This window comes from Dryobates pubescens, chromosome 33 (genome assembly GCF_014839835.1).
Source record: "Dryobates pubescens isolate bDryPub1 chromosome 33, bDryPub1.pri, whole genome shotgun sequence".
Lineage (NCBI taxonomy): Eukaryota > Metazoa > Chordata > Aves > Piciformes > Picidae > Dryobates > Dryobates pubescens.
Window position 1 is genome coordinate 6,534,219 of NC_071644.1, and position 12,321 is coordinate 6,546,539.

At 58.5% G+C, this 12,321-nt stretch overlaps 1 protein-coding gene across 1 annotated transcript; it reads right to left on the reverse strand.

Annotated features, from left to right (window-relative positions):
• Positions 1-1,568: 1,568 nt before the first annotated feature.
• On the reverse strand, positions 1,569-2,910 carry HES4 (hes family bHLH transcription factor 4). Its single transcript, XM_054175813.1, is given in 6 exon segments — positions 1,569-1,659; positions 1,661-1,729; positions 1,732-2,195; positions 2,310-2,397; positions 2,495-2,590; positions 2,772-2,910. Coding segments are annotated over 6 exon segments (897 nt in total). The 5' UTR covers positions 2,883-2,910; the 3' UTR covers positions 1,569-1,590.
• Between the last annotated feature and the right edge of the window lie 9,411 nt (positions 2,911-12,321).

A 12,321-nucleotide genomic window follows, 5' to 3' on the forward strand; every position in this document is an offset into this window, starting at 1 on the left:
AAAAAGGGGTGGGGGTGGGGAGGGAAAGGAGGGAAGAAAAAGTGGAGGAAGAAAAAAAAAAAAGAGGAGGAAGAAAAAAGAAGGAAAAAAAAAAAGGGGGGGGGGGGGGGGGGGGGAGAAGAGGCAGGGGGGGGGAAAAAAAAGCCACAACCCCGAGTTATTCTCTTTTATGAGGTGGGCATTGTGAGGCCAGGCAATTGAATTTACAACAGCATTGAGTATCAGAGTCTATCTGGCCCTGTCAATGAGAGTGGTGAGAAAAAAAAAGACACACATTAACCCTCGGCTCCCAGTTCCCAGGCGTTTCAATAGGGTTCCCAACTTCCCAAAGAGCCCGCTGCATACTCGATGAGACCCTTTATACCTTCTAATTACCCTCCTCACAATAGGGACAGACTCTTTTGCCTCTTTTGTGGGTGAGATAGTAACTTTTGAGCACACCACATCCCTCCCTCCCTCCCTCCCTCCCCCTCCCCACACACACACACACCACACAGCAGCAATCCCTAAGGAAAGAGAGGGGAGACCGGGGGTGAGTGTGTGTGTGTGTGAGAAAGAAATCCGAAGAGCAGCATCATTCCGGGAGCTCTCCAAGCAGGTAGCAAAGCAGCATCTGTTTCCTCAGGTTCCAGGAGGAGGGTTTTTGGGGGTGGTGGTTTAGGAATCCCTTTCTTCCAAGTGGGAACACGACACTTTGAAAGCTCTCAGGAGACATTTAACACCACCAAGACCACCCCCCACTCCCCCCCCCCCCCCAACACCTCAGCCCCATCACCTTTTCTTCCCCACCCCCCCCCTTCCCCACCCCCCCCAACCAATTTTCACAGCCTCATTGAAGGCCATAAAGTCGACTCCTAGCTTCTTTTTTGTTGTTGTTCGAGGAGCTCATCCCGAACCAAAAACCAAATGAAAGGGAAAAGGAAGAGGGGGTGGGGGGAGGGGTGGAAAAAAAAAATATATATATTAAATCTATTTCAAAGAGTTTCTTTATTTAAACACCTGCAATGGTTTGGGTTTTTTTTTTTCCCCTTTCTCCTTTTCCTTACGTTGTTTTGTTTTCTCCTTAGAAGTCTTCAGCACAGGCACTCAACACACACACAGACAAACAGGATACAAACAACTTTGGCATTATAATTTCTTTTTTTTCTTTCCTCGAATATTTGTTACAAAACTATTTCTCCTTTATTTTTCTCTCCCCCCTCCCCTCCCCCATCCCCCCCCCCTTGGTTTTTTTTTTTTTTGTTCCTTTTCTCCTTATTTAAAAAAACCATTATCTCAAATAAAGGCATTTGAAAGGAGTAAAAATACAAGTCGAGATCCCAACCTCTGAAAAGAATAAATAGCAAGGTCCTTCCTTAAATCATTTTGGTTTTTTTCCTTTCTGGTTTTCAATCTGCTTTTCCTTAAAAAAAAAAAAAAACACCACCAAAAAAAACCAACAACAAAACAACCCAAACGAGACAAAAAAAATAACCCCAAAGGTAACAGGGCTCCATACAACGGAGCCAACAGAAGAGTTGGTTTAGAGGGAGTAGGGGAGGGAAGGGTGCAAAAAAATAAACCACCGAAATAATTGGGTTTTTAGGCGAGTCACCAAGGCCTCCAGACTGATTCACTGCGCTCTCCGATAGGGCTTCCCGCCTGGGACGCTGGAACAATGCTGCCCCCAAATGATGTCAACCCCTGCACCGGGGATGCCGATGGGGTGGCAGAGCTGCTGCTGCTGCCGCCGCCGCCGCCGCCCGTGGACGCCGGGACGTTGGCGTTGGCGTAGAGGGGAATAACTGGTCCAGAGTTGGGAGGAAAGGCCGGGTTGGGGATGAGGAAAGCAAACTGGCCGTCGGTAGCAGGGACGAGCTGGAAGCCGCCGTAGACCTTGGGGGACAAAGCTTCAGCAGGGTTCAGTTTGCAGGGCACGGGCACGGCCCCGGCTGCTGCGGGGGGCAGCTGGACGTGCAGGGGTTGCTGTGGCAGATGTGCAGGCTGGCTGGAGGGTGGCGGCGGCGGCGGTGGAGGCGGCAAGTAGTTCATGGCCACGATCTGACCCAGACAAGCCGAGAGGTGACTGAGCAGGCGGGTGCGCACGTCGGTGTTGACCCCTTCGCAGGTGGACAAGAACCGTGTCACCTCGTTCATGCACTCGTTGAATCCAGCTCGGTACTTGCCAAGGACGGTGGGGTCGGCGCTGAGAGCAGCTGGAGGACGAAAGGGGGTGGAAGGTGAGCGGCAGGTTAGCAACCCCAACCGTGCTTTCCCTGTCCCCAGATCCCAACCCTGGAAGCCATCCGTGTCGGGCAGGTCGCGCTTACCTGTCATCTGCACCCGCTGGAGGTTTCGGAGGTGCTTGACGGTCATCTCCAGGATGTCTGCCTTCTCCAGCTTGGAGTGCCGAGAGCTCTGCAGGAGGAGAACGGTGCTGTCAGGGCTGCCCATGGCCAGACAGCCCCGCAGCCCCCACCCCAGAGCCCTTTCCTCGTCCCGCAGCCCCACTTACATCCTTCTTGAGCGCATCCAAGATGAGGGTCTTCAGCTGCCCCAAGCTCTCATTGATCCGTGCCCGGCGCCGTTTCTCCATGATAGGCTTGGAGGACTGCGGGGAGAGGGGAGCCGGTGAGCCTCTCGATCCCCCCCCGTACCGACCCCCATCCCCGTTACACAAACGCCCCCCACACCCTCCCTCCTCTAACCCCAACACCGACCTCAGCACGGCCGCGGACTCGCCGCCATCCAACGCCTCCGTTGCTGCTCCCCAACAGGCACCCGCCATTTACCTTCCGGTGCTCGCTGGCGCTCCGGGGTTTATCCGGTGTGTGGCTGGCGTTGGCCGGTGCACCCGCGATGGGTGAGGCGGTCGGTTTCTCCATGCCCGTATCGGCGGGCATGGTGCGGGGTGGTGGTGGTGGCGGGGAGGGGGGGCCGAGGGGGGGTGAGTGGTGGGAAACGGTGGTGACGGTGGTGACAGTGGCGGCGGTGGCAGGCGGGCGGGCGCGTGCGGCGGGCGCAGGGCGCGTGTGGCGGCAGCAGCGGCGGCGGAGCCGGCAAGTGGCGGCGGTCAGCGCCCCCCCGCCTTTTATAGCCGCCGGCGGCTCCTCATTCGTGTGAAACCGCCGCCGCGGACGTTCCCACACTCGCGGCAACCAATCGGCGGCCAGCCCGCACCCGGCCGCGCGGCAGCTCGCTCGCTCATTGGTGGCTGCCGACACTGGCTGTCCGTCACGCGCGCCGGCACGCCCCCACTCCCCCCCTGCCCGTCCCCCCCGCGTCCCCACCAGAGCGCGCGAGGCCACGTGGGGGCGGGTGAAAGGAGGAGGGGGAGCGAGGGAGGAGTGGGGGGAACACAACGGGCGGGGCTGCCCCGGGCAGCTCTGGTTCAACCCCCTCCCGGCCACCGGGGATTGCCCCGGGCAGCTCTGGTTCAACCCCCTCCCGGCCACCGGGGATTGCCCCGGGCAGCGCTGGCTTTTCCCTTAAGAGCTGCCCCGGGCATCGCCGGTCACCCTGCGCCGGGGTTGCATCGGGCACTGCCGGTCACCCCTGCACAGGAGGACTGCACCCCTGCAACCAGGGGCTGCACCGGGCACCACTGCTCAAAACCCTCTACCGGGGGCTGCACCGGGCACCACTGCTGAGCCGTCACACCGGGGGCTGCACCAGGCATCGCCGGTCCCTTTCTCGGGGGGGGCTGCACTGGGCACCGCCGCTCGCCCTCCTCTACCGGGGGCTCCACCGAGCACAGTCGTTCAGCCCCCTACACCGGGGGCACCGCCGCTCTCCCCATCGGGAGCCGCACCGAGCACCGTCGCTCGCCCCCTCCACCCCCACCGTGTGCACTGCCGTTCCCCCCCCGCCGGCGACTTCACCAGGCACCGCCACTCGCCCCCGACACGGGGAGCTTCACCCCTGCACCTCGGTGTCCCCCCGTACCCCCTTAACGCTGCCCCGAGCAGCACCACCGCAGCGGCAGCGAGCCCCACAGGGCGGCCGTGCACTGCTGGTGACACCCGTTCTGGCGGCAGCGGCGGGGGTGCGGATCCCCGGGGGGGGGAAGCGGGGGGAGAGCGGCGGCGGCGGCGGCTGGCGCGGCACGCGAGGCCAATGGGCGGCGGGGGGGGGGAACGGGACTGCCGGCGGCTCTCGCTGCCTATTGGCTGGCGGCCGCCCCCGCTGTCAATCAGGCGGGAGGCGGCGGGCGGCGGCGCTCGTGCCTTCCCGCCCCCGGGACGCGGCCCCGCCGCTCGCTCTCCACCGCCCCCCCTCCTCTTTCCTCCCCGCCCGCTCCTCCTCCTCCTCCGCCCTCTCCCCCCTCCGCCGGAGCACGTGCCAGAGGCGCTCCCGGCTCCCGGCTTTTCCCCCGCTCCGGGCCGGCCATGGGAAAACCCCGCCCCGCCGGACGGGATGGCAGCGGCGGCGGGAACCGAGCCGCCCTGCTGCCCTCCCTGCCCGCCGGGGGGGGTGCTGCCTGCCCGCCCTACCTTCTCCCAGGGTCCCCGTTCCTCTTCCCCTGCCCAGGATCCCTGCTCCGCTTGTCCCCCTTCCTAGGCTCCGCTTTTCCCCCCACCGCGGTGTCCCTGCGCCTCTCCCCTCCCAGGGTCCCCCCTCCGTTTCTCCCCCGGGGTCCACACTCCGCTCCCCCCAGCAACGGATCCCTGCTCCGCTTCCGTCTGGGGCTGCGGTCCCAGCACGGGAGGCAGGGTGGCGGATGGGGGGTGGGTTAATGGGGGGGGGGGATGCCACCGACCTAGGGGTTTGTGAAGGGAGCAACGGGGGGAGCGAGGGGGTAAATATCGGTGAACCGGAGCCTCCAACGCCTTCCCCCGTGAAAAGGTTCACACTTCACTAACCCCTCCCCGGTTTAACCGTTCTGGACACCCCCCCCCCACCCCCTCCCGGAGTCTGCCTTCCCCCTCCCCCCGGAAAAGTTTGCCTGGGTGAGCCTCACGGGTGCAGTGCCCGGGCCCCGTTGCTGTGTGCCCCCTGCAGCAGGATGTGGGCTTGGACCCCACCGTGCCCCTGGCAGGAGAAGGTTACTTCTGCCCCTCCCGCCGCAGCCCTTTGTCGTTAAAGGGCAATGAAACCAGCGCTGTGCCTCTGTGGGCACAGCGTGATGCCAGGCGTGTGACAAGTCCCCCTCGTGGGCTACCCCCCCACAGACAGCACGCGGGGGTCCCATCCCTTGCACCCCTAAGATGTGGGCAGTGTGTCTTGAGTCCCTTGGTGGCTTCTCTTCCCCAGGTGTCATTTAGCCACATCCTCTCCTGCACAGAGCCACTGGCACAAGGTCAGGCGTTGGCACAGGCTGCCCGGGGGCAGTGGTGGAGTCCCCATGCCTGGAGGTGTTCAAGGAGGATGTGGGCATGGCACTCGGGGACTTGGTTTGGTGGGCAGGGTGCTGGGGGGTCGATGATTGGACTTAGAGGGTTGGTGGATGATCTTGGAGGGCTTTTCCAACCTCGGTGATTCTGTGGCACTGGAGGGGCTCTGAGATACCCCATCCCTCCTGGTACTGGGCAGAGTGGCATCCTGCCTGGCACCAGCAGCATCCCAGCTGGCACTGGCAGCACCCTGGCTGGCACTGGGCGTCTCAGAAGCCCTTGCCTGGCCGTGGGTCAAGGCTGCCCACACAGAGCCCTGCCATGACCTGCAGGGTGTGTTCCCGGGGTGGTGTCCCTACACCTCATGCCTGGCACACGGGTTGGTGCTGCCCTCCACGCCCAAGTCACCTCCTCTGTGGCGATGGCTGAGCAGCCCTGCAGCTCCTGGCTCCTCTCCAGCCCTGCCTGCTTGAAGACCTTTGTGGGGAAGGCAGCAGATGAGTTGAAACTTCTTTGTGCTGCGAGCCTCCAATCTTCTCATCCTCAGAAACTGGGTCTTAGCTTTCCACAGGCCAGCATCTGAAGTTCAGGATGCTGACTTGAATTGCCTGATGCTTTTTTCCCCCCCCTTCTCTTCCCCCTCCTGAATCAAAGATGAAAGACCCAGATGCTGATGTCTGGCAAACCCTCACATGAAAACCTGCCCAAGCCTCCCTCACAACCACCACCCTGGCTTGCTTTGGGGGCATTCCTCTTTTCTGAGGAGCCCACAACCACCTTGAACCCCCGGTGCTGGCCCAGCTCATGCTTTGCTTTTTCGTCTGCTCCAATGGGCCATGGAGCTGTTGGGTCCAGAGGAGACCACAAAGATGATCAGAGCTGGAGCATCTCACCTGTGAGGGCAGGATGAGGGAGTTGGGTCTGGTCAGCCTGGAGCAGAGAAGGCTCCAGGGAGACCTTATGAGGGTGGGCTTCCACTACTTGAACCGGGGCTACAAGAAAGCTGGGGAGGGACTTTTGACAAGGGCTCAGTGTGATAGGATGAGGAGCAATGGATTGAAGCTTGAGGAGGACAGATTGAGATGGGAGATGAGGAAGAAATTCTTTGCAGTGAGGGTGGGGAGACACTGGAGCAGGCTGCCCAGGGAGGTTGTGGCTGTGCCTTCCCTGGAGGCATTCAAGGCCAGGCTGGATGAGGCTTTGAGCAAGCTGGGCTGGTGGGAGGTGTCCCTGCCCATGGCAGGGGGCTGGAGCTGCATGGTCCCTCCCAACCCAACCCATTCTGTGATTCTCTTAGCCTGAACCTGCAGTCAGAGCTCTACTTTTGTGCCTTTCCTGGCACTGCTGCTGGGCAGGGATGGAGACCGTCCCACGCCTGAGCGGTGGCAGCTGGGGACAGGGCGTGGGGACATGCCTGACAGTGTCACCTTCTACCATTGCCACCTACTTAGCTCCACCAAGGCCCTGAGGTACCCTGAGGCCAACTGCAGTGGGCTGTGCCCTCCTGTGCCATCTCAGGCTGAGCAGCTGTGCCTCAGAAGAGCTTTGCTTGGGTCTGGAAGCACAAGTGCAGCGAGTTTGGTGACCTCAGCTTGGCCTGAGGGGGAGACACCAGCAGGCTGCAGAGCTGCAGGAGGGCAGCCTCTGGGTGGTGGAGCCATGGCAGTGTGAAGGAGGAGAGCACCAAAACTTTTGCCAGATGGAGCTGAAGGTGTGAGGCAGTGGGAGAGATCCAGTCCCAGGCCTTGGCCACCCCTGTTGATGGAGGACTTGCCACTCATCGCTTGCAAAGGGACACCAGAAGCAGGATGGGGGCCTGGAACAAATTCTGGGGTCCTACCTCCCTGGGGCAATGGGGCAGGAAGTGGCTTCTCAGTGAGAGGTAGCCGTGGGTGGGCTTGCATGGGTGGGTCCTCTGGCATGGCTAGGAGGGGTGTTGGAGGGTCTCAGAAGGTCAAAGGGAAAGGAGGGAGGAAGGGAGGAAAGGAGGAAGGGAGGAAAAGAGGAAGGGAAGAAGGGAGAAAAGGAGAAATGGAGGAAGGGAGGAAAGGAGGAAGGGAGGAAAGGAGGAAAGGGGGAAGGGAGGAAAGAAGGAAGGGAGGAAAGGAGGAAAGGGGGAAGGGAGGAAAGAAGGAAGGGAGGAAAGGAGGAAGGGAGGAAGGGAGGAAAGGAGGAAGGGAAGAAAGGAGGAAAGGAGGAAGGGAAGAAAGGAGAAAGGGGGGAAAGGAGAAAGGGGGGAAAGGAGGAAAGGAGGGAGGGAGGAAGGAAGGAAAGGAGGAAAGGAGGGAGGGAGGAAGGAAGGAAAGGAGGAAAGGAGGGAGGGAGGAAGGAAGGAAAGGAGGAAGGGGGGAAAGGAGGAAGGGAGGAAAGGAGGAAGGCTGACTCTGGGAACTATTTGTCTTTGCTGCACAGGCTTTGGAGCCTCTCACTGCAGGCTCAACCCGAGGTGGTTCTGTCACAGGCAGGCTGCAAGATGCACAGGAGCAAAGACGTGCTGCATGAAGCAGCAGCATCTTCCTGCAGACATCAAAGGATCCAGGGGAATACATTTATCCCAGGATCCCTTCCTTCCACCCCACTAACACATGACAGAAACCAGCAATTTGTGGCTGCATTGTGATTTTTGGGGGGGGGGGGGGGGGTATGGTTGTGTGAGGCCTATTTTATGTTGTTGTTGTTGTTGTTTTGTTCCCCCCCCCCCCCCCCCCCCCCCCCCCTTTTTTTCCTTCTCAAAGAGGACTCCAAGGTGCCTGCTTGCTTTGCTTGAAGAATAATAAATGTTTGCTTTGTCAGTCTCCTTGGAAAGGTTCAGGGCTCTGTTTCCTTATGAGACCAATAAAATGCAGAACAGGAGCCCTTTGTGCAATCCTCCCTCCCTCCCTCCCTCCCTCCTGTAGAAAAAAAAAAGGCAGGAGACCCAAAAAAAAAAACCCCAACCCAGGTGAGGAAATAACTCATACCACAAGTGATGTCCCCCTCCTTTGACAGTTAATTCTGAGTGCATTAATTACTTAATTACAGGGGAAAGGGGAGGGGGGGTGGAGAAAGAAGAACCCAACATGAAACAAGCAAGTGGTTCAACACACAAGCTCTGCAGCAACTGATGCAATTCCCAGGCTGGGAGCTGTGATTATTGACTGTGCTCCTCTCCAGAGAAAATTCCTCTCCTTGTGACAAGCTGGGGGGGGGGGGGGGGGGAGAAAAAGGGGGGGGGAGGGGAATTTTTGTCATTCTGAAGCTGTGACATAACCCAGAGCCCTCTCTCCTCACGTTTCAAACGTGTTCAGGTTTCAAAGCTCAGGGAAATCTGAGGAAAGGCTCTGATTTCCTTAAGTGACTTCAGCTTAAGCCACAATCCTGGCTTAGCCCAGGCCTGGTGCATTGGAGATACTGAGTGGCTTTGCATCAGGTCTGGCTCCTAGTGCTCCAAACCTGAGCCAGAGCTCCATTCATAGAATGGTTTGGGTTGGAAGGGACCTTCAGGATCATCCTCATGGTAGTGAGGGGACAGCATGGTTAATCCTGAAATGGTTTGGGTTGGAAGGGACCTTCAGGATCATCCTCATGGTAGTGAGGGGACAGCATGGTTAATCCTGGAATGGTTTGGGTTGGAAGGGACCTTCAGGATCATCCCCATGGTAGTGAGGGGACAGCATGGTTAATCCTGGAGTGGTTTGGGTTGGAAGGGACCTTCAGGATCATCCTCATGGTAGTGAGGGGACAGCATGGTTAATCCTGGAATGGTTTGGGTTGGAAGGGACCTTCAGGATCATCCTCATGGTAGTGAGGGGACAGCATGGTTAATCCTGGAGTGGTTTGGGTTGGAAGGGACCTTCAGGATCATCCTCATGGTAGTGAGGGGACAGCATGGTTAATCCTGGAGTGGTTTGGGTTGGAAGGGACCTTCAGGATCATCCTCATGGTAGTGAGGGGACAGCATGGTTAATCCTGGAATGGTTTGGGTTGGAAGGGACCTTCAGGATCATCCCCATGGTAGTGAGGGGACACCCTGCTTAATCCTGGAATGGTTTGGGTTGGAAGGGACCTTCAAGATCATCCAGTTCCAATCCCTCCCCCCCTGCCGTGGGCAGGGACACCTCCCACCAGCCCAGGTTGCTCAAGGCTTCATCCAATCTGATCTTGAACACCTGGGGGCATCCATGACCCTCCCAGCACGGGGAGGAGAGCTCAGCTCTGTCTCCTTGCAACAAGAGAGGATGGAGCCAGACTCTTCCCCGGGGTGTCCAGGGACAGGACAAGGAGCAATGGGCACAAACTGGAACCCAGGAGGTTCCACCTAAAGGTAAGGATAAAATGATTCTTCACTTTGGGGGTGGCAAAGCACTGGAGCAGGCTGCCCAGAGAGGCTGGGGGGGATCTCCTTCTCTGGAGGCATTCAAAACCCATCTGGATGTGATCCTGTGTGATTTATTCTGGGTGATCCTGCTTTAGGAGCGGGGCTTGGACTGTGTGGTCTGCAGGGACTCCTTCCAGCCCCCACCATGCTGGGATTCTGGGACTCTTTGGGAGCAGGGATGTGGCCAGGCAGATGCATGCTGTGGTTGGAGCTTGTGAGGGGCTCCCTAACTTCGTCTCCAGGCGTGCAGAAAGGGCTTCCTTGCCTCATCCATTGGCTTGGTTTCACGCCCTCTGATTTCTCTGCTCTTCCAGAATGAATCAGGGAATTGTTGAGGCTGGAAGAGACCTGATGTGCTTGGCTGAAGTGGTTCATTCATTAGATCCTGTGGGTGAAGTGAAAGCTTCCCTCCTGCCCCCCCGGTGCTTTGTGATTCAGGAGATGGGGCTGTTGCCCAGCAAGCCCCTTTCTGCTGCATTTTACATCCCTTTGGTGGCAATTTAGCCTGCACAATGGTGACAGGATGGGACACAGCCCTCCTTCCCCTCTGTTGCCCTCCGGGCAGGGTCGTATTCTGCTGCGCTGAGTAGCCAGCCCTTCCTGCTCGCTGCTCCTCATCCCTGAGCACACAGGGACTGCAAAACTCCCTCCTGGCCCCAGCCATGGGCTAAGAAACTGCCCAGGGGGTGAGGAGCAATTGGGTGTCCTGTAGCCGGTTGCACTTCCAGGCTGGGTGCAGAGGGTGTGCAAAATGCCCACTGGGACTGACCCTTGCAGGGGGGGGACTGGCCCCCAAATCCCTGGGGATTTCAGCTGCCTGTGGGGTGTCAGAGAAGCATGGGTGGAGCAGGGTGCTGAGCAGGGGATGGGCAGAGTCTCCTCCTCACCGAGGCTTTGCTCTTTCTAAGCAGCTTTTCCCTGTCCCGAGCCATGCACCTCTTCTTTCCCTCCTGCTTTAGCATCTGTGGAGCGGAGCTCAGCAGCAAGGTCTGGAGGAGATGGCAAAGGAAAGGGGAGATGGCAAAGGAAAGGGGAGAGGGGGAAAAAAGGCTAAATAACAGGGGAGAGAGGAGGAAAAAAAACCCACCCCAACCAAGCAAACCAGGAGTGGTGAATTGCAGTGCACCTGGAACTGCATCTATTCCCTTGCACCTCACTCCTGCTCTCGTGCCAACTATCCACCTGCAGTTAACACTGCTCCAGCGTGCTGCAGTTTGGGGTTTAGAGCCTGTGTCACCCAGCAACCTGTCCTGACCATCCCCTGGGAAAGTGAAAGCCCTTACAGCAGTCTCTGGGCTGGAGACCCTGGGGCTGGGGGGGGATTTTTCCTTCTTAAGGCTTATGGGTGCTTCCTCTCTGGGCATGGCCTATATATTTAATCCCTTTTAAACCCACCCCCCACCCCACCCCCATCCTGTCCATACATGCTCTGTGTTGCAAATAAAACCCCCTCAGCTTAAAGCCTCCCCTTTTGGGGGGGGGGGGGGTTGGGGTGTTTTTTTTTTGCTTTGGGGCCTGAAAACTGGCAGTGTCAGGCAGGTTATCCAGCCCTAATATTGCTGTTTGGTTAAGAGGAGAGAGAACAGAGGAGGACAAACCGCTCGTGGCCCTCTCCACTTGTCCTGGGTCCAGCCCGGATGTGCTCTGGATCCCCAACTCTCTTTGATCACTAAGCCCAATTTTATTACAGCCAGGCAGCTCCAAACACAAATTTGGAAAGCCCAAGTCAAAAGCTTGCAGCTGGGGGTGAAAAGCCTCATAAAAGGCTGGAGGTCCCAGGGGGCTGAATGCAGGGTTTTGTCTCCTTCCCCCGGCCCTGCCTGCTTGTGCCCCCGGCCCTGCCTTGTTCCCCAGGCGCTGTTTGTTCTGGGTATTGTTGGGCAGACAGCTGTGGCTGTGTTCAGCCTCTCCAGTGCCTGTTTGCCCAGGGATTGGGCTGTAATCCCTCCTGGATTTCCCCTCTGCTTGATCCCATGGCAATCATCCTCCCCCCCCCCCCCCCCTATCCCCACCCCAGCCATACATCACTTTGGATAGTGTGTCAAAGGGAATGCTGAAGGAGAAATTAAGACATTAAGGGCTGGCAGCTTGTGAGGAGGTTCTTTAGCAGGCTATAATGTGTAACAAATTACAGTACAGCCTTCTGCCCTCAGCATCCTTTTCAAACCTAGCACGGCCTCTTTTGTCCCTCTGGAGCTCACTGCTCTAATCAGCCAAAATTAATTATCAGGCTCCTAGGACTCACAAAAAATCCCCCAAACAAGCCCAGGGCCAGAGAGGGGCTGGGGGAAACATGAAGCAGTGTTTTGTGCATGCCTCCTTCCCCACCTTCTCCCTCCTTGCCTCCTTCCCCCCCTTCTCCCTCCTTGCCTCCTTCCCCCCCTTCTCCCTCCTTGCCTCCTTCCCCCCCTTCTCCCTCCTTGCCTCCTTCCCCCCCTTCTCCCTCCTTGCCTCCTTCCCCCCCTTCTCCCTCCTTGCCTCCTTCCCCCCCTTCTCCCTCCTTGCCTCCTTCCCCCCTTCTCCCTCCTTGCCTCCCTCTCCCCACCCCAGCCAATTTCTGCTGTGCTCTGCTCATCCCTTTCTCTCTGGTCTCTGTTAAAGTCGCCTCTGAGCAGCTTCAGATCAGGAGGAAACCACAGGCTTGGACTTGAG